Genomic DNA, 22157 nt, shown 5'->3' with positions numbered 1-22157 from the left:
TAGGAAAACAAAATAAGAAATTAGGTAGTCAAAGATGATTTCATAAATATTTTCAAATCAATTGCCTGCTTCCTTGGTAGCTCAGTTGGTAAAGAATCTGTCTACAGTTCAGGAGATGGCGGTTCAGTCCCTGGGTTGGGAAAATCTCCTGGAAAAGGAAATGGCAATCCACTCAGTATTCTTGCCTGGAGAATCCCATGGACCAAGGAGCCTGGCAGGCTATAGTCCATGGGATCACAAGAGTCGGACATGACTTAGTGACTAAACCACCACCAACCTTATCTCCAAACCTTTATGTATTATTTAAAATAAAGACAGTTGTGAATTATTTTAGCTAACCACAACTGATGAGTGTAGAACTCAAATATAGAAGACTGCTGTTTCTCAAAAGTGAAAAAGAGTGGCCTTATTAACAAATACAGATCTTAGCTTAGCTTTAATACCTAGAAAAATACTGAGGCAAATCACTGATCAGCCAGTTTGTATTCATCTCTAGCAAACTGCAGAATGCAAAAACAAAACAAAAAGCAAAAATACAGGTTTGTAAATACAAATGTACATGAGCTTAATCAAACATTAAGATGGAATGAGTGTATTGACCCAATTTCCTGAATAATGACAATAATAGTTCTTATTATGATTATTTGCTCTAACATTTATGAGGGTTTAACATTTACTGAGAGTTTACCATGAGCTAGGCAGGATGCTCCATCTGAGCTGGTGACTCAGTCCATGGGGTTGCAAGGAGTCAGACACGACTGAACGGCTAACATTTTCACTTTGATTATACTAAGTGAAAAAGAAAGTGAAAGTGAAGTCGCTCAGTCGTGTCCGACTCTTTGCGACCCCATGGACTGTAGCCTACCAGGCTCTTTCATCCATGGGGTTTTCCAGGCAAGAATACTGGAGTGGGGTGCCATTTGACTATACTAAGTACCTAACCATTACTTTCAAGTAGAGTGACTAAAGACTAGCTATGGTGCTAAGAACTCTACATATTTTGTCTCATACAATACTATTGTTACAATTCACATTTCACAGATGAGGGAACTGCGGCTGAAAGAGTTTAAGTAATGTGCCCAAGATCAAGTCATAGGTCAGCTTTTAGGCTCAGACTTACTACCTCTTTAACTACTATGTCTGTTGGCAATCAGGACTAGTAGTTCCAGCCTACATACTCCAGCCTTCTGAATTTTAAGTTGTATCTAGTTTGATCATGGACATTCACTTCAATCTGTAACAGCTGGATAGAGGGCAGTCTTCCACATGATGTCATCCCCAAGTTGTTCAACAAAGACACTATTGTTAAGAGAGCCCACTGGGGTCGATTAAGCATTGAAGGGGAGAAAAGTGCTGTTTTGATTAAAAGAGAGAAAGGCCAAGGATTCTGTTTGAGAAGATTCTTCAGATTCATCTAAAGATGAGGATTAAGACTTTCTGATCCTGTGAAATGTACTATTAGATGATAATCAGACTCTTTTAGCATTCGGAATCCAATTTTACTTTGGTATGTTTCAACCTAAGCTCTAAGGCTTTAGGTCTAGTTTGGGATGGAATAGAGTTGTCTATTGTGAACCAATTCTGGGAAACTCAGTCTCATCTTAATTCATCCATAAGTCACAACACAACCTTTCTTTTTTTTTTTTCTTTCTGCACAATTCCCTAATCAAAGCTTTTCTGGAGTGGGGCCAAGCACAGAACAGGCGCCAAACTAATAGCTCTTGAATGACTGGAGGAAGTGGCACAAAGGAATCCTAAATTATGAAGAGGAGTAAGTTATAAAGGAGGAGGATATTGCAAGCAGAGAAAGTAACATGCACAAAACTGAGCAATAAGACTTGTCTAGGGAACTCCAAGGGCCTGAACACAGCTGGAGTAACGGTTGTGTGATAGAAAGATGGTACCCCTTAATCACAACTAAGAGCCAGGATTCTGGGGCCTACTAGCTTTGGTTTGAATCCTGGTTCCACTTTTCACCAGCCGTGTGTTTTTGGTCAAGTTATGTAACCTCTCTGTGCCCATCTTATGGGGTGTTAGAAAGATTAAATGAATCCCAGTGCAAGAAGTGTTTAGAACTCTGCACCTAGTACATAGGGAGTACTCAGATGTTCACTCCTGTTGTCATCACGTGGGTGAGCAGTCGGTGGTGGGAAAGGCAGGGGACAGGGCCTAGAGTTTCCTATGTAAAAAGGAAGGCATTTATGCCAAAACCATGGAGAGGGTTTTGAAGGTTTGAAAGAACTGGGGAGACACGAGGTGGTTTGAATTTTAGAAGGGTGATTCTGGGATGGATTGAAAGGGACCACACTGAAGACGGGAAGACCAGTGAGGAGGCAGGTGGAGTAATCCAGATGAAAACAGTTAAAAACTTAAACTAGGTCAACCAGGAGCCAGGTGACAGTTAGCTGGTCAAATCCAGAGGACCCAGTGCTGGACTGAGTTGGAGGGAGGCTGAATCTTGGTTACCAGGTGGAGACAATTGGGTGGGCGAGGACACCAGTCACTAAGAATGGGAACATCAGGAAAGAAGTGGATTTGGAGGGATGGGGAATTTAGTTCTGTACATGGTGTCTTTGATTTTAGACATGCTGAGTTGGAAGAGAAAAGCTAAGTACCATTGCCTGGTAGGCAGTGGATAAACAGTTCGATACTTCAGAGAGAGATCGGAACTCTGTTAAGAGCTCTAGCTAATGTATTAAGTAGAGTTTATACTTCGGGACTAAAGAACAATAATTTTTTGTTGGTTAAGATGCTGTCTATGCCTTGACTATAGATAGTGATATTTAAAAGATTAACTAAGCCCCATCTAGAACATGGTGAAGTTCAGAGATTCTTTTGATAATTCAAGAATATTATCATTTATTGTCACACAGTTGTGACTAAAACAAAGGTACAGTCAAGATCAAAGATTGATTAGTTTATATTTTAAGGATTTTGTTAAATGATCTTTTTTGCAGTGCCTCACCTTTAACTGGGATATTTATATATTTTATATAGTCATTATTTAAATATATGCTGCTGCTGCTGCTGCTAAGTCGCTTCAGTCGTGTCCGACTCTGTGCCACCGCACAGACGGCAGCCCACCAGGCTCCTCCGTCCCTGGGATTCTCCAGGCAAGAACACTGGAGTGGGTTGCCATTGCCTCCTTCTCCGATTTAAATGTATACATATGGGTATAAATATTGTCTGTGTGTGTATAATGTGTTTGCAGTTTTACACTTTTCAGTCATTCAAAAATTTTATTATGCCTCTGCAATTTTTCAACTTTCCCCCATAGGTATCTCTGATGAATATATAACGCCTATGTTTAGCTTTTATAAAAGTGTTGCAGAATTGAAAATGACTCAAGAAGAGTATGCTCTGCTTACAGCAATTGTTATCCTCTCTCCAGGTAATTTCAATGTTATGTATTTATTTTTATTCCATTTTTCAGTTTTCCTCTCAAGGATAGTATGAATATTAAGGAAAATCTTGGATAAAAAACATGAAGAGAAAGTAAAATGGCCTATAATTCCATCACTCAAATTGAACCATTGTTAACATTTCAGTGTAGTTCTTCTCAGTGTTTTTCTGAACATCATGCTCATTCATTTAATAATTGCATTTTGAACACGTTTATACACTCAACATGTTTCCAGACATTGTGTGATATAGCAGCAAAGAAATAGGCAGGATGTAGTTTACATCTAGCAGAGTGAGAAAGACAATGAATAAAGAAACAAACAAAAAGAATTTTCAGGGAGTGATAATACTACAAAAAAATTAAGATGTCATATAAGGAAAGAAAGTGGCAGCAAAATGCTGTTATAATCAATAGTCAGGGAAGGTTTATCTAAAGGGTTGAAATTTGAGCAGGACATAAATGAAACTATATACTTTTTTTTAACATAATAAAGAATATACTGTCTTTATACTTTCTCCATGTCATTAAAAATCATACTGGTAGAAGTTTGTTGCAATATGTACATCATGTTGTATGATGTATAATCATTTACTCAGTTGTTACCATGTTTGGATATTCAAGATGTTTCCAGATTTGTCATTGCTGTTGTTTTAAACAATTTTGAAATGAATCTCTGTACATAAAATTTGTCTATATTTTTTGATTAATTATTTGGGAATAAGGAATGTCATGTTCCTGATTTCAAAAGCTTAATTACAGTGTTAGCCTTAAACCATTTTAATATATGATACTGTGGCAGAAGCTATTAATAGTTGTTACTTTGTTTTACCATGAGAAATTATAATTTTAGAAAGAATGACCCAGAAATTCTACTCCTCAGAATATACTAACCACAAATGACACTTATGTCTATTCTTGGGGTTACCTTTTGGGTGCATTTTGTTACCAAGTCTAAGCTTGTACTGCTCCCCACATGGTGGTCTGAAAAATCAAGAGATGAGTTGTTAGGACAAGGAATAGCAACTTTATCTGGAAAGCCAGCAGACTAGGATAGTGGACTAGTGTTCCAGAGAACCATCTCACCCAGGTTAGAATTCAGGCTTCTTTGATAATAAAATTGGAGGGGGTGTGGGTGGTTGCCGCAAACTTCTTGGTGCTGGAATCCTTTGTTTTCGTAGCTGTCCAGGTAGGTCTGGTTATAATGTTCCTATAAACCTCCAACAAGACAAATGTTATTCTCTGCTCTGCAACATTTTATCTCTAAATGAATGGAAAAGTGTCCTACCTTTAAGGTCAGAGCCTTGAGAATGGGTTATTCTGTATATTTCAGGCTCCAGGCAACATTCTATTACAAAGTGCAGAGTCAAAATGACTAAGCACAACTAACACAGCACACAGTTTAAAACCAGAGGAGTACTGTTAGTCTTTCCTGAACACATTCATTGGAAGGAGAATTTAGGCAGGCCTCTGGGGGGCAGTAAAGGTTTTGTAGCTTGATCTAGTTGTGATTACAGGAGTATATATACATTTGTGTAAAAATTCATCAATGTGAACACTTTGCCCATTTTAAGTGTACAGTATTTGTAAGTTACAGTTCAAAAAAAGTTAACCTTGCTGTAATTATGCCAGATTTTTACTTTTCCACTTTTCTTGTCCTTTTATTTTGAACTTGAAAAACAGACAGACAATACATCAAGGACAGAGAGGCCGTAGAGAAGCTTCAGGAACCACTGCTTGATGTGCTACAAAAGTTGTGTAAGATTCACCAGCCTGAGAATCCTCAACATTTTGCCTGTCTTCTGGGTCGCCTGACTGAGTTGAGGACATTCAACCATCACCACGCAGACATGCTTATGTCATGGAGAGTGAATGACCACAAGTTTACGCCACTTCTCTGTGAAATCTGGGATGTGCAGTGATGAGCACTGCAGAGGCAGGGTCCAGCTCTTCATTTTCCTGATATAAATCTGATACATAACTTTCTTTTATTGCATTTGTACCTGGCTTCATGCCAGGATTTTCCTCTGTATTTATGTGGTAGTTATATAACCCTAACAATTGTAAATATGGGGCTAGGATGAAATACTGTCTCTACATTGTATTTTACAAAGCTTCAGGGAATTTTTCATTTAAATTGGCATGCCCTGTTTGCCAAATTAATCATTACTGTAAATCTGTTGAAATAGGGGAAACTCTCATTTTGTTCTTCATTTTACCTTATTGCATATATTTTATTAAAGAGTTGTGTTCAATTTGGGCAATAAACCGAACATAATGGCGACAGGCTTTTCTTTGGGAACAAAATTTGAAAAATATACAAACTTATTTCTTTAAATGATGAATGGCATCCTATTGAGTCTGAGGGGTAATTTCCAAAAAGATAAACTCTTACAACATAAATAGTGCTTTTCTCATCCCCAGAAGTCCTGGTGAATATTCATTCATTTGTGATAGCCCTTTGATAATTTCTTATTCCTCAAAGTTCACAGAGCATAGCATACAGAAGAGTTAATGATTCTCACATAAAATATTCCCTCCAGCAATTTATTTCCCTACTTAGGGTCCTGAGATGGCATTTACAAATTCAGAGTATGCAGATAACTCCAGTGATGGGACGTTCCCTTTTCTCTCATAAAAGTGCTCTCTACTGGCTTTAGTGCATGTAATTACTCATTTTTCATTTATTTGTTTGGTTTGCTTTTGGAAAACACTCCTTCAGCTGGGTGCACAGCTGTGTATACTTCCCCTAAAGCAGGAATTAGTTCATTTCCTTCCTTCATTGTTATATTGTTGCATTCTTCTCCCCACCATCCTTCAGTAAATATAATAAAACATCTTCTGCAAGTAACGGGTTTACATGTCCCTTACTCCTGAAATCAGCCAAATTGGAGCTTGCTTAGCAGCAAAGAGTTTTCATTTTAAAATGTTAAGGCAGTCCTGAAGTTCTAACAAAGGCTAGTCAGTAGAAAAAGGAGTGAACTGGGGCTAACATTAGTTGAATTACACTTGTTTCAACAAGAAAAAAGACTTGAGTCCCCACTAAGTAAAATCTTTATGCTAATCTCCATGGGAGATATAAAGATGATTAAGACCCAGTAACTGGAGGGGCTTAAAAGAAGAGCAGAGGAGAATGCTGTGGGCTTCCCTAGGAAGGTCTCATGGAGGAGGTGACATTTGCCCTGGGCTTGGAAGAACAGTCAGGACTTCATGGGTCGGGGTAAGAAAGGGGAGGATTCAAGGTGAACATGGTGGCAAGAGTAAAAGAAGGAGAAGCGGGGGGGGGGGGGGGGGGGGGGAGGTGGACAGATGTTTAAGGACCACAAGTAACGTGGGGCGGGGCGGGAGGGTGCGCAGCACCTTTGTAAGCCTCCGTTTCACCTCTGCAAAATAAAGATCTCAGTTCAGTTCAGTTCAGTCGCTCAGTCGTGTCCAACTCTTTGCGACCCCATGAATCACAGCACGCCAGGCCTCCCTGTCCATCACCAACTCCCGGAGTTTACTCAAACTCATGTCCATCGAGTCAGTGATGCCATCCAGCCATCTCATCCTCTGTCGTCCCCTTCTCCTCCTGCCCCCAATCCCTACCAGCATCAGGGTCTTTTCCAATGAGTCAACTCTTCACATGAGGTGGCCAAAGTACTGGAGTTTCAGCTTCAGCATCAGTCCGACCAATGAACACCCAGGACTGATTTCCTTTAGGATGGACTGGTTGTATCTCCTTGCGGTCCAAGGGACTCTCAAGAGTCTTCAACACCACAGTTCAAAAGCATCAATTTTTTGGTGCTCAGCTTTCTTCACAGTCCAACTCTCACATCCATACATGACCACTGGAAAAACCATAGCCTTGACCAGATGGACCTTTGTTGGTACAGATCTCAGTACCCACCATCAAAAGGGATTGAGCTGATGAATGAAGAGTAAATGGGAAGTTGCAGATTCACCAGGGAAGTGGTTGGTGAGGAAAGAACATTTAAGACAGAGAAGTAAATTTCTGAATGCCTGAAGGAGAAGGGTCAGTTTGGGGAACTAAGCGGTTTGGTGTTTCCAGATCCTAAGGCATCTGGGGGAAAGCAAGTGGTGGAAAATGAGCTGGAGCTGAGGGTGTCCTGTAGATGGAGATAGAATTTAATCTCTTAGGTCTGGATTTATTCAAGTTGTTAAGACCTTATGATAGCAAGTAATAATACTTCTCAAGTGGAAAATGAATTGTAATATAACGAGAAATACTTATTTGGTCTTTGTCCCTAGTTCTTGACATAGAAATTCTAAAACTCTTGGCATTTCCTGAGTGATAGGAGGATCTTTATTATTCATTACAAGATCCTTACATCCATACCTGAATTAATGCTAATAAGGTGACTCTGGTGGGCCTCTAGATGCTTCAGGGTGGAGGATTGTTGCCAGAAGAGCCAACCACGTGATTAGAGGGTTAGAATTCAGTCCCATTCCTCAAACTCTGGGGAGGGGAGAGGAATATTGAGGTTGATGTCAGTTGTCAATGGCCAATGATTTAATCATTCATGCCTATATAATGGAAATTCCAATTAAAAAAAAACACTAAATGATAGTATTTGGAGAGCTTCTGGGCTGATGAACACATCGAGGTGCCAGGAGGGTGATGTGCCAGAGAGTGTGGAAGCTCCACACCCTCCTCCGTTTACCCTTTGTCTCTCTCGTTTGACTGTTCCTGAGATGTAGCCTTTAAAATACACTGGTAATAGTAAGTGAACTGCTTTCCTGAGTTCTGTGAGCCAAACCAGCAAATTAACAAACCTAAAGAGGGAATCATCTATACATATCTTATTTCCACATAAGGGCACATTTTGAGGTTCCTAGACAGCATATTAAAAAGCAGAGACATCACTTTGCCACCAAAGATTTGATGTTTTCAAATTGTGGCTCTGGAGAAGACTCTTGAGAGTCCCTTGAACAATAAAGAGATTAAACCAGTCAATCCTAAAGGAAATCAGCCCTGAATATTTATTGGAAGGACTGATGCTGAAGCTGAAGCTCCAATACTTTGGCCACCTGATGCGAAGAGCTGACTCACTGGAAAAGACCCTGATGTTGGGAAAGATTGAAAGCAGGAGAAGGGGATGACAGAGGATGAGATGGTTGGATGGCATCACTGACTCAATGGACATGAGTTTGAGCAAGTTCTGGGAGATAGTGAAGGACAGGGAAGCCTGGCATGCTGAAGTCCATGGGGTCACAAAGAGTCAGACACGACTGTCTCAACAACAACTAAGGTTCCAGGTGGATATGAATTTTGGAGGGGAGGCTATTCAACTCACTATATAAATGTAACATTTTAGTATTGATCATAACTGTTATGAAATTTTATATTATTGAATTACATACAGATAATATTTGTTAATGTAAATCAATAACATTCCTTTAAGATTGAACTTAGTCTTGTTTTTAATGTTGGCTCTCAATAGATCATCTGCTGAATGAGTAGTTTAATTAACTGAGTGAATCAAGATCTCTGTAGCCCCCAAATTCCATCCAGTAGTTCACACAAGGCAGAATCCATTGATTCTGGATTGATAGCTAATGTCAAAGCATTAAAAACAAAATGCAGAACAAAACAACTAACAAATCAGTCAAAGGAAAAAAATCTCCGACAATGACAATAAACTTTAAGCAATAAAGGAGCATCCTTTCAGGGTTGTGGAAAACACCAAAATCACATTTCTGTATTCAAGGATGATGAGATTATGGGTGACTCTTCTGTAGAGATGTGTAGTCAGGTGAATGGATATTCCTAATGTAATAACTTGAAAAATTTAGAACTCCAAGCATGATGCTTTCATCACAATCTGGAGAAAGTCAGACCCATTAAATAAAATACTTTGCCATCTGATGGGAGCAAACTGGTGAGGCTTGCTTTGCATGTTCCGACCATGCCAATTTCAGGTGAGAACACCTAAAACATTACTATTAACCTAACCACCAATTAGAAAATCTACACATGAAAGTAAATTGCAGCTCACTTGTTGAAACCCTCAATTACTAATTGCAGTGTTAAAATCAAGGTAGGTAAGATGGTGAATGTGCTTAGGGGGTGGGGTACTAACTGAGAATTCTTGTAAAAGTGAGGTTGAGAGAGCAACATGTGGGACTTTTTTCATTCATAAGGGAAAAGCAATAAGAATCAAAGAATCTAGAAGGGAACTCCTCACCCATTCCCCACCTTTAACCAATGAGGAAGATGGGCTTAGATTTCCTGACTCTGGATTCACTTTTCACCACATTGTCCTTTATAAGCTAGAGGAGTTACCAAGACAAACCAAATAGACAATGAAAATAAAAAGAAACTAGCCATAAAAATACCCTGCTGCCAAAATTTCAGCAAATGGCTTAGAGAAATATTAAGTGGTGTGTGTGTGAGTGTATTTGAGAGAGAATGTATACATATTTCACATAACATAGTTTTAATTTTTAATAAATAGTATTCAAATGTTTAGGTACATAGCATGCATGTAAGAAAAAATAGAACTGTTAACTATTGACTCCTCAAACAAAATCTGTGTGACACAATTTACTTATTCGTAAGGTTCTGGAGAGCAGTGTACATATTTTGATATTTGGGCTCAACAAATCCAACGTAAAATCAGAACTCCACTCGAAATTTGGCTGAATGAAATGGTATGACAAATTGCCCCTTTAGTTTTAAATAGAAACACTATAAAACTGGTTCCCAACCTTTTGACACCAGGGACCAGTTACATGGAAGACAGTTTTTCCATGGACCAGCGTGTGTGGGTCTGTGGGGGGGGGGGGGGGGGGCGGCGGGGGGGGGGGGGGGCTGGTTTCGGGATGATTCAAGTGCGTTACATTTATTGTGCACCTTATTTCAATTATTATTACATCAGTTCTACCTCAGTTAATCAGGCATTAGGTTCCAGAATTTGGGGACCCTTGCTATAAAACACAGGTTGATCTGAACACCAGGTCCTGTGAAAATGGATCTATTGCGGTCATGGACAACAAAGGGTTCTGGTAAAGACACCAGTAAAAAAGGAGCAACCACTCTTGGGTATCAGACTCAATGATCACTTAAATGTCAACGTTTTGATGACCATCTTTACCGGGCTAACCCAGAAGGTAAGCCTGCAAGAGCAGGACTCCACTGCTTAGGGTGGAGTCTGGTACAGAACAAGCATGTAAATGTGTTTGTTAAATTGACTTCTCAAATCTCTGTCTCTTGCACGAACCAGTTTAACCAGCTTCAAACCTAATTTTCCAACCATATCTTCTGAACACCTCAACGTGCACATTCCTCTGACATTTCAAAGTGAATATGACCTCACACCAAAATGCATTATTCTTCCCCAAGTGTTGTTTTCTTTGTGTTCCTTAGATTGGCATCACTGTCATATGATACCAAGTCCAGATAAATCAGCCTCTTAAGTATCTCGACATCTCTTTCTCACTATCCCTTCTGAGCTAGTTTAAATAATTATAATCTTTTAATTTTTAGAATTGTTGCCAATCTTACTCCTGTCTCCAATACCCTCAAAAATATTTTTTCCCCTAAAACACAAATCAATCACAATTGCTTGCAAGAAAGAATCTAAATTCCATAGTATCTACAAAGGTTTCCTCTGTGCTTACTCCTCTAGCCTGATTTATCAATACCTCCAAATCCTTAACTTGTCATTCAGAACTACAATTCCCAGAGCATTCCAGATGCTCTCACATCCTTGGAAGCTTATTCTCTCTGCCTAGAAAGCACTCCTCGCTCCTAATTATCCTCTCCTTTGGCAGATCCCTATTTGTCCTTCAAAATTCAAGTCCTTTCAAGCCTCTGACCATCACCCTTGGACACTGTAGGAGTTTCCTCTTTCACAGATTCTCAGATTTCTACTGAATCTTTACCACGTTGCTGAGCACTTTCAAGGTAAAGACTTTTCTCTTTTTAGTCTTTCAGCAAGCAACAGTACCTCTTCATTGTTTTTTTGTTAAGTGAATGAAGGAATAAATGCTAAAGAGCATCTGCTGCTGCTGCTGCTAAGTCGCTTTAGTCGCGTCCGACTCTGTGCGACCCCATAGATGGCAGCCCACCAGGCTCCTCTGTCCACAGGATTCTCCAGGCAAGAATACTGGAGTGGGTTTGCCATTTCCTTCTCCAGCTAAAGAGCATCATTCCTGGTCAATTCCACTCTTTACAGATGAGAAACTGAGACCCAGACAGGCGACATAATTTGACAAAATAAAGCTGAGAGAAAGGGCCTGGCCTTCCAGGCTTTCGGCTCTGACTTTATCCCCATATTAACAAGCCCCGTCTAGTGATCAGAGATCTATCTTTGATTTCATTCAAGACCAGTCTCCACTTTACCTCAACCCTCATTGTGTTGCGGTCAAATCCTTCTCCCTCCCCTCCCCCACGCCCTCCTCTGGAGTTTCCCGAAGGAACAGCCAACATCCTCTTTCTGCTTTCAGCTGTGGCCTGGAACTGCAGGGTTTCTCTCCCTCTCCCCACGCCCCTCACAAGGACGACAGTTTGTATCCGGAAACGGCAGCGCCCTCAATACAGTGAAATCTCGGTTGGATTTAGGATTGGGAGGCGCTCTTAACAGATCAGGATAAAACTCAGGGCAACTCTGAGCAACACTCCAGGGTGCTTCGAGAAGAGACTGATTCACCTCTCCTGCTAATCTGGACAAATAGGGTTTATTGTTGTCGCCGAGGGGCCAGACGAAAGGACGTGCCCTGTGACCAAGCCATTTTCTGTGAGAAAAGCGACCTGGCCGCCAGACTCGTGTGACCCCAGGCGGAGGAAGGAGACCAGTCCCTTGATCCAGACGCACGCAGGTCTCGTGCTCCCAGAGGCCTGGAGGCGGGGCGGGGCCTCGAGCCACGCCCCCTCCCCGCCTCCTCCGAAACAGGCCGCGCCGATTGGTTCCTTCGAAACGGGCCGCGCCCAACCCTGAGCCCGAGGCAGCCGCGGCGGCGGTTGGGCAGGGGCGTGCCGGCCCGGCACAGATTGAGCGCGATGCTTCCCAGCAGGGAGAAGTGACCCTCCTGCGCCTGTGCGGGTGAGTACTTCTTTGTTTGCCATTCTCTTTTCCTCGCGAACTCTTACTCGCCTTCTTGGGGATGCGGCGCCTCAGCTGGCACTGGAAGAGGCCCCGCGCTCAGCCCACCCGAAGGGTTGGTTCAGTAGGGGCTTCGAGCTGCGGGATTCAAGTTGATGTGCGATTGGTCCGCTGCGGGAGTCGCGGGCGCTGATTGGTCCCTGGGGCCGTCAAGATGAAGCAAGTCCCTGCCTTCTCCTGCCCACCCAGGTTTGGTGCAGGGGCCACAGGTGTGCTGGGACGGCAGGTGTGCTAGGCGGGGGATGAGGTAGTCACTCGCTGCCGCTCTGCTTTAGAATCCAGGAAGAGGTCAGAGTCTGAAATTTAGCCTCTTCAGAGGCACCTTTGTTTCCAAGAGCCTAGCTCACATAGGGTCACTTGATTCCTCGGTGTCACCCCTGGGAAGAACTGATGTAGTCACTGACCTTGGAAGGGAAATTGCAGATAGTTATTTTGCCATCTGGCAGAGGGAAAAGTTTGTTCTCTGTTCCCTCCAGTCCACGCAAGGCTCATGTCGCCGAGATGAACGGAAAGAGGGGACGTACCTCAAGGCTGTGAGCGCTGCTCTTCCTTCCCGCACGTTTCGCTTTGAAGGGCTGCGTTGCGGGGAGGTTTGTAGATTGCCTTGGAAGTCGAAGGAAAATTTTGGAGCCTGTGCTTGCCATTCAGTCGCTCCTGGTTCCTAACTAATCTCTTCGAACCGCAGGATTGAGTATTACTGATGTAGAGTGCTTCGTGGAACGTCTGTTAGAGAAGCTGGTCAGTCCTTATTAAGTGAAAAGATGTTTCTTTCCCGGCCCAGTCTCGGTCAGTTTAGCTTCGTTTGTGTGAAGAGTGTTAATACCTTACTCTCTCAGAAGATAAGCATGTTGTGAACTGCTGTTTGATCTCCTCATTTGGCACTTAAATAATTAGGAACTGGCCTTCTCGCCACCTCAGATTCCCTTTAGGAGGAGATGGGAATGGGTTTGAATGAAGAAGTGAAAACTGGTAGTAGTCGTCTGGTGTAGATCTTTATACGTGTCTGTCTGACTCATCTCTTTCAAAACCTCATTAAAAACCAACGGACTTTGCGTGGTAGGTGTGTCCGCTATTTCCACATTAATGAATTAGAAGTAATGTTTCTTTTTATGTGTTTCTAAGTGTGGGGGCTCTGAAGTCACACTTTACTATGTGTGTGACCTTAGGCAGGTTATTTAATCTTTCTAAGTCTATATTTCCTACTGTGTAAACAAAGATTAATAATAAATAGTTGCTACCTTATTGCTTTGATGGTTGTGAAGATCAAATGAAATAATCCATGTAACTAGTTTAGTACACTGCCTGACACATATCTAGCATTATTTCTGTGCTGCTGGGCAGAGAGGAGCAAAAGGTGAAGACAGTACCAGAGGTAGTGGTATTAATATTTATCATTCATTGATTAAGTTTGTACATGTAAAGTACTCATTACTGTTTATCAGTATGAGATGGTTGGATGGCATCACTGACTCAATGGACATGAGTTTGGGCAAACTTAGGGAGGCAGTGAAGGATGGGGAAGCCTGGCTGGCTGCAGTCCATGGGGTCGCAAAGAGATGGACATGACTGACGGACTGAACAACAACGGCAAGAACTGTTTCTCAAACGCATTATTACCTAGCGTGTACCAGGTCCTGTTCTAGACGCTTTACTTATATATTGTTAAGCCTGTTAGTAATCCTGCAGTGTCATAGATGAGGAAACTGAAGCTCAGAGAAAGAAGTTAAGCTACTGAGGTTCACCCAGAATTCAGGCTAGACTGTCTCACTCCAGTGTCCAGCCTCTTTTTTTAATCACACTACTCTTGCATTTATATATACAGAATTAAGCTTCTTTGCACAGTTGCTTGTATGGACCAGGTTCATTTTCCCATGGGTTTCGGTTCCTTTTGACTATTTCATTAAAAAATAGTGGTAAGTAATTTGTGATGGTGAATCAAAGTGTGTGATAAAGGAATAATGTCAACAGTATACTGCTATTACTAAAAAACTAAATGAGTCCAATGACGTTTGGAGAATTGGTCAGTTCAAAGGTAATGTTTCCTGATTTATATTTTCCCATTCAGTTTTTGCGTATTTACTGTACTTTTTACTAAGCAGCAGTCTTTTTTTTTCCCCTGTCAATTTCAATTTAAGTTTGGAAATAGTGAAAGTTCAGTTATTTCAGTAATTGTTTTTCAAGCTGACTGTTGTGAGGAAAGGTAAGGGGTTAAGGTTAATGCATACTGTTATATTTTACTTTCTTACACTACACTGGCTGTATATGTTTCTGTGTGTGTGTGTGTGTTTTCCTTTCTTCCTATTATTGGTTTCTCCCTCTACTTTGTTATTTTTAAATCCTTAATGAAACTTGCAGTGTACATAGTATTTGAGAAAATAGGAAACTTGAGTCTGTCTAGTCAATTGTCTGACTTTGAATTTCCCTATTTTAATTGAAATGTAACTACCATAGAGAAATGCCTCAGAAGTAATGTTTACAAGATGCAGGCAATAATTATAATTTTTATCTCTTCAGTGTTTCTCCTAAAAAGGCAAAAAGTTTTCTCATATTATTACATTGTTACAAAATAGGGGTTTTAACAGAAAGTTGCTATGTATCTCATCAATGAATTACTAATTTTCAAAGAGCTAGAATGTAATGAAATATAGCAGATACACAAATGCAATTTCATGTTTACTGCTGAAAGGGTCTTTTACAATATTATGACCATCAGTCATATGTTAGATATTGCCGAGGTGCTGACTGGTAAAGATTTCTGCCTCCTCTCACAAAAACAAACTTTTCTGTAAGAAAGTATAAGCTATGGTGAAGGGCTCACTTTACATAGAATTTACTCAACATTGTGACTTTTGTTTTCCTTTGATAGATGACTTGTTAATGTTTTTGATTGCCAAAATAAAATTGGCTGTTGAAAAAACTGTTTGACTTTGTTCAGGAATTTTTTTCTCTAACCCTCACACAGTTTAGAAAACACTGTGGCCAGAGTCACGTAATTAAATGCTGTCCTGCAGGTCGCCTTCGGATGCATGATGTACGATGGGCATCTTTTCACAGCAGTACACACAGTGCTTATTCTTTCAGGTGCCGAATGAGTCCACTCTGTGAATGTCCTGTATGTTATTTTAGAGGTTTCCTGTTCATAGACATTTAATGTTGTTTTTACATTTCTTTATGTTAGTGTATATATGTATGTTTTCCATTGTATATATATGTTTTCCATTGTATATGTATGTTTTCCATTAGGGATTCCCTGGTGACTCAGATGGTAAAGAGTCTGTCTGCAGTGTGGGAGACCTGGGTTTGATCCCTGGGTTGGGAAGATCCCCTGGAGAAGGAGATGGCAACCCACTCCAGTATTCTTGCCTGGAGAATCCCATGGACGGAGGGGTCTGGCAGGTTACAGTCCATGGGATTGCAAAGGGTCAGACACGACTGAGCGACTTCATTTTTCACTTTCATGTTTTATATCAATTCTTTTAGTCTATCATACATAATATATATCTATCATATATATATATCTATACATAATATATACTTACATATCTATACATAATATATATACACATATATCTATACATAATATATACTTATATATCTATACATAATATATATATATATATACATATATCTATCATATCATATATAAAGGCAAACTGATTTTAAGTTGTTGTTTTTCTTTAAACACTTCTTGGCTCCTTCCTGTCAGAGCCAGCAGTGCGACCATCTCTCTCCACCTCTCTTCTCACATCCCCTTCTCTGGCTCTGACCTTTCTGCCTCCCACTGATAAGAATTTTTGTTATTATAGTGGGCTCACCGGATAACCTCCCATTTTCTTAGGCCCTTGATTTACTCAATCAGCAGGGTCCATTTTGCTGTCATGAAATATACTGTCATGAAAACAGTATATTCACAGGTTTGGGGGTTATTACATAGACATCTTTGGGGCTCATTATCCTGTCTACTGCAAATGGAGTTTATTTAAAAGATGTAATAAAAATGTACTTACCCAGTAGGACAGCCGTATGAATTCCTGAGAAGTATATTGACCCTGGAGTCCTTGCCTGTTGGTACAGCTCTTCTGTCTTGTTCATTTGGATCCTCTGCTAAATGTACACCAGGTTTAGTCTTTTTTTTTTTTTTTTCCCCCAGTGATTTTATATCAGGTAGCTCACTTGACCTGCTGGTACGTTGACTAGTAACTACTTCACATATTTCACCTTGGACATGTGTGATGGGAGGCAAGATTATTTATCAATTCAGGTCCCATAATAAAAATGAAAAATAATAAATAATACTCCCCAGAGTTTCCTGTTAGATACTTGTTTGCTATGTGTCAGCTTCCAAGACTGTACCACATTTTACCTATCTGATTTTTCCTAGAGATGTTCACACATCCATCTTCTACTGCAAGTGTTTCCCTAGACTTTCAGCTTGAGTACCTCTCTCACACTACTCCCAATAGCAATCTTGTAACAGACTTGCTTCCCTGGTGGCTCACATGGCAGAAAATCTGCCTACAGTGCAGGAGACCCAGGTTCAATCCCCAGGGCTCTGGGAGATCCCCTGGAGAAGGAAGTGGCTACCAACTCCAGTTCTTGCCTGCAGAATTCCATGGACAGAATTCAGTCCATAGGGTCACAACTTGGTCAAGCAACGTACAGAAATAATGAAGAAATAGTATAAAGCACTGTATAAATAAGGAATTGGGAGAAATGCTAGGTGAATTCAAGAGCTACAGATATAAGCAGAATTAATTTAGGCCAATCAGGAAGGGCTCCTGGGAGAAGGTAAATCAGAAGAGTTGTAAACCTGGAATAATCTAGATGAGGACGCTGTCCCTCTTGTTAACTCTTTCTCTCCTGTCTAAATATTGGATTTTCTCAGGACTTGTTCTAGACCCTAATCACTGCTTTCTCCATTTCTTTCTCCAGGAAGGTGTCATTCTTTCTAGCGGCTTTATCTCCCAAGGATTGCTGACAATTTCTGTCTCCTCCCAAACTTTCTTCTTAGGTCTAGATTTCCAACTGCCAAAATGACATTTTGGCTTGAATGTCTTTAAAGGCTTCTCAAATTAAACGTGACCAAAACACAGCACCTTTGCCATCTCTGCTGGCTTCCCTGCTTCAGTCTGTTCAGATGCCCATCATCCTCATTTCACTAAACACTGTCATCATCTATTTGCTTAGTGGCTTAAACCAGAAAACCTGGAGTAGTTCCTGACAGTTCACTCTGCCCTGACATCCTTCGCCTTCACCTGCCATCTCTAACCATTATCAAGTCTTGATTCTTAACTCCAAAATAGGCGTCAGATGCATCCACTTGTCTCTGGTTGAGACAGTGTCAGCATCCCTGCTCGGTCACCATCACTTGTCGCTGAACTGCTGCAGTGGGCCCACTCCTCTTCCCCTCCAGGCTGCTCTCCATCTCGTCTCCTACGTGCTCACTTTCCTTTGCTCTCCCTGTTTCCACTCCTCCCTGCTCCTCCTCCTCTCACTGTAGACTCTGATTCTTTCCCACCTCTCTACCCACCTGTCCTTCTGTTTCCTTCCCCCTTTTCTCTGTTAAACCCCTCACTATTGTTCTCCCATGTCTCCCGCCCTGCCACAGGAGATCTGTTAAAACCATGAATTGCATTGTCTTTCCTTTGGTTGAAACTCTTCCATGGCTTCCTACTGTACTTAGAATAAAATCTAATTTCCTCAACTTGGCTTTGTGCGGTGGGGCTACTGCCTAACTTTGCAGCCCTATCCTAAGGCACACACGCTCCACGCGTCAGTCATACTGGCTTCTTCCGGTCCTCAGAATGCACCAGATGCTCTCTGTTCAGAGTCTTTGTAAAAAGTATTCTCTATGCATAGAACTCTTCCTCTTCTCTCTCCCTGGCTGATTCCCACCATTCTTCAAGTTCATGTTTTTCCTATGGCAAAACCATTCGTATATCACTCAGTCTAAGTCTTTAAAGTAGGCCCCTGCTGTTCTCTCTCTGGTCTTTCCTCCAAAGCAGTTACCATGATTTAACAGTGTATATTCTCTGTGTATTCACTAACGTACACAAACGAATGTAGTGGCTCCTTGAGAGCATCACATCTGCCATGCTCATCATGCGTCTCTTGCCTGGGGTGCCTAGTTTAATAAAGGCTGTGAAGAAATACTTGTCGGATGAATGAAGGAATGGACACTGCTTGGATGAACAGTGATAGAGCCACAGAACTGAGCAGGACTGGCAGAGAGGATGCTGAGGAGACAGCTTGAGTGCAGCAAAGAGCCTCTGTGTGACGTGCTGGAAGACTTCTAGCAATGGACTTGTATGTCACAAACCCGCTTTGGAGTATACTCCAATTAGGTGGTTGGTATTTTACAGTTTTTAATGTTCATTTATGGGCTTCCCTTGTGGCTCAGCTGGTAAAGAATCTGCTTGTAATGAGGGAGACCTGGGTTCGATCCCTGGGTTGGGACAATCCCCCGGAGAAGGGAAAGGCTACCCACTCCAGTATTCTGGCCTGGAGAATTCCATAGACTATATAGTCCATGGGGTCACAAAGAGTCATTCATTTATAACCATATTACAGTATGTTGTAAATTTTTTATGTTAGAAAAAAGAAGCTTTCCAAATTACATTTAATGATTTCTCAGTATTAGTTTTTTTATCTCTTTTTAATTTGATGAATTATGTTAAGTGCACTATAATTATGTTTCATCATGGTATCATCACAACAACTCACTTGTTAAGTGCTAGGTATGTGTCAGCTACTTTATTTGTATCACCTCATTTAATCTTTACATGAGGCAGGGAGGTGGTGGTATCCTTTACATGACAAAGGAGGTGGTGGTATCCCATTTACAAATGAGAACATGGATTCAGAGAAGTTAACTATCCCAAAGTGAAAAAGAAAGTGAAGTCACTCAGTCGTGTCCAACTCTTTGTGACCCCATGGACGGTAGCCTACCAGGCTCCTCTGTCCATGGGATTTTCCAGGCAGGAGTACTGGAGTGGGTTACCGTTTCCTTCTCCAGGGGATCTTCCCAACCCAGGGATTGAACCCAGGTCTCCCGCATTGCAGGCAGATGCTTTACTGTCTGAGCCCCAGGGAAGCTAACTAACTATACCAAGATCATCTGAAATGCAAACCAGATAGGTCTGCTACTTTCTACTACCCCAGTGGTGCCTTTATGGTGACTTATTTTATACATTAAAAAACATGAAATCTGTTTTATATGGATTTGTTGTTCAGTCGCCAAGTCCCGTCTAACTCAGTGCGACCCCGTGGACTGCAGAACGCAAGGCTCCGCTGTCTTCTGCTGTCTTGGAGTTTGCTTAGATTCATGTTCATTGAGTTAGTGGTGCTATCTAACCATCTCATCCTCTGCCTTCTCCAAAAGGATCCCTTCTCCTTTTGCCTTCAGTCTTCCACAGGATCAGGGTCTTTTCCAATGTGTTCACTCTTCGCATCAGGTGGTCAAAGTATTGGAGCTTCAGCTTCAGCATTAGTCCTTCCAATGAATATTCAGGGTTAATTTCCTTTAGGATTGACAGGTTTGATTTTGCAGTCCAAGGGACTCTCAAAATCTTCTCCAGTGCCACAATTAGAAATCATCAATTCTTCGGCGTTCAGTCTTCTTCTTGGTCCAGCTCTCACATCCATACATGACTACTGGAAAAACTGTGTAACTTTGACTATATGGACCTTTATCAGCAAAGTGATGTCTCTGTTTTTTAATATGCTGTCTAGGTTTGTCATAGTTTTCCTTCCAAGGAGCAAGTGTCTTTTAATTTCATGGCTGCAGTCTCCATCTACAGTGATTTTGGAGCCCAAGAAAATAAAATCTGTCACTGTTTCCACTTTTCCCCCTATTTGCCATGAAGCAATGCAACCAGATGCCATGACCTTAGTTTTTTTAGTGTTGTTTCAAGTCAGCTTTTTCACTCTCCTCCTTTACGCTCATCAAGAGGTTCTTTAGTTCCTCCTCACTTTCTGCTGTTAGAGAAGTATCATCTGTGTATCTGAGGTTGTTGATATTCCACCCAGCAATCTTGATTCCAGCTTGTGGTTTATCCAGGCTGGCATTTCACATGATGTACTCTGCATATAGATTAAATAAGCAGGGTGACAATATACAGCATTGTTGTACTCCTATCCCAATTTTGAGCTAGTCAGTTGTTCCATGTCCAATTTTAACTGTTGCTTCTTGACCCACATACAGGTTTCTCAGGAGACAGGTAAGGTAGTGTGGTACTCCCATCTCTTGTCGTGCACAGTCAAAGGCTTTAGTGTAGTTAATGAAGCAGAAATAGATGTTTTTCTGGAATTCTTTTGCTTTTCCCATGATTCAGAAAAGTGTTGGCAATTTGATCTCTGGTTCCTCTGCCTTTGGAACCCAAGTTCTCAGTTCATATAGTGCTGAAGCCTCTAGCTTGAGGGATTTTGAGCATAACCTTGCTAGCATGTGAAATGAGCACAATTATAGTTGGAACATTCTTTGGCATTGTCCTTCTTTGGGATTGGAATGAAAACTGACCTTTTCCAATCCTATGGCCACTGCTGTTTTCAAAATTTTGCTGGCATATTGAATATAGCTCTTTAACAGCATTATCTTGTAGGATTTGAAATAGCTCAGCTGGATTGTCACCTCCACTAACTTTGTTCATAGTAATGCTTCCTAAGGCCCACTTGACTTCACATTCCAGGATGTCTGGCTCTAGGTGAGTGACCACACCATCGTGGTTATTTGGGCATTAAGATCTTTTTTGTATAGTTCTTCTGTGTATTCTTGCCACCTCTTCTTAATCTCTTCTGCTTCTGTTAGATCCTTACTGTTTCTGCCCTTTCCTCTATTTCTTTTCATTGTTGATTTATATAGGCTTTTTTTTTTTTTTTTTTAAATGTTTCCTTGCTGTTCTCTAGAAATTTGCCTTCAGCTGGATTTTATCGTTCCCTTTTCCCCTTGCCTTTAGTTTCTCTTCTTTCCTCAGCTATTTATAAAGCCTCCTCAGACAACCACTTTGCCTCCTTGCATTTCTTTTTCTTGGGGATGGTTTTGGTCACCGCTTTCTGTACAATGTAATGAACCCCTATCCATAGGTCTTCAGGCACTCTGTCTACCAGATATAATCCCTTGAATCTATTTATCACTTTCCCTGTGTAATCATTAGGGATTTAATTTAAGTCATACCTGAATGATCTAGTGGTTTTCCCTACTTTGTTCAGTTTAAGCCTGAATTTTGCAATAAGAAGCTCATGTTCTGAGCCACAGTCCACTCCAGGTCTTTTTTTTTTTTTTGGCTGACTGTATAGAACTTCTCCATCCTCAGCTGCAAAAAATAAAATCAATCTGATTTTGGTAGTGTTGACCATCTGGTGATGTCCATGTGTAGAGTCTTCTCTTGTGTTGTTGGAAGAGGCTGTTTGCTATGACCAGTGTGTTCTCTTGGCAAAACTGTTAGCCTTTGTCTTGCTTCATTCTGTACTCTAGAAAACCAAAATTTGCCTGTTATTCTGTGTACCTCTTGATTTCCTACTTTTGCATTCCAATCCTCTATGATGAAAAGGGCATCTTTTTTTTGGTGTTATTTCTAGAAGGTTTTATAGTCTTCATAGAACCAATCAACTTTAGCTTCTTCAGCATCAGTGGTTGAAGTGTAGACTTGGAT

At 41.0% G+C, this 22157-nt stretch overlaps 2 protein-coding genes across 6 annotated transcripts in view; both read left to right on the top strand.

Annotated features, from left to right (window-relative positions):
* Window positions 1-6665, top strand: part of NR1H4 (nuclear receptor subfamily 1 group H member 4) — a 78450-nt gene extending 71785 nt beyond the window's left edge. The window contains exons 10-11 of one of the 4 annotated variants that reach the window (XM_061125550.1): window positions 3278-3391; window positions 5084-6665. In XM_061125550.1, the coding sequence (XP_060981533.1) occupies window positions 3278-3391; window positions 5084-5322 (353 nt within the window). In that variant the 3' untranslated portion in view covers window positions 5323-6665. The remainder of the gene's footprint in view (window positions 1-3277; window positions 3392-5083) is intronic. The other 3 variants (XM_061125551.1, XM_061125548.1, XM_061125549.1) reach the window with 3 other exon arrangements.
* A 5683-nt stretch (window positions 6666-12348) lies between these two features.
* The window catches only part of GAS2L3 (growth arrest specific 2 like 3), a 37213-nt gene continuing 27404 nt past the window's right edge, over window positions 12349-22157 (top strand). Inside the window, exon 1 of one of the 2 annotated variants that reach the window (XM_061125546.1) lies at window positions 12349-12447. The gene's annotated coding sequence lies outside the window, so the exon portion shown is untranslated. The remainder of the gene's footprint in view (window positions 12448-22157) is intronic. The other variant, XM_061125547.1, reaches the window with a different exon arrangement.

The sequence above is a fragment of the Dama dama genome, chromosome 22, assembly GCF_033118175.1.
Source record: "Dama dama isolate Ldn47 chromosome 22, ASM3311817v1, whole genome shotgun sequence".
Classification (NCBI taxonomy): Eukaryota; Metazoa; Chordata; class Mammalia; order Artiodactyla; family Cervidae; genus Dama; species Dama dama.
The sequence above is the reverse complement of the archived record's forward strand: the minus strand, read 5'-3'. Positions and strand labels throughout refer to the sequence as shown.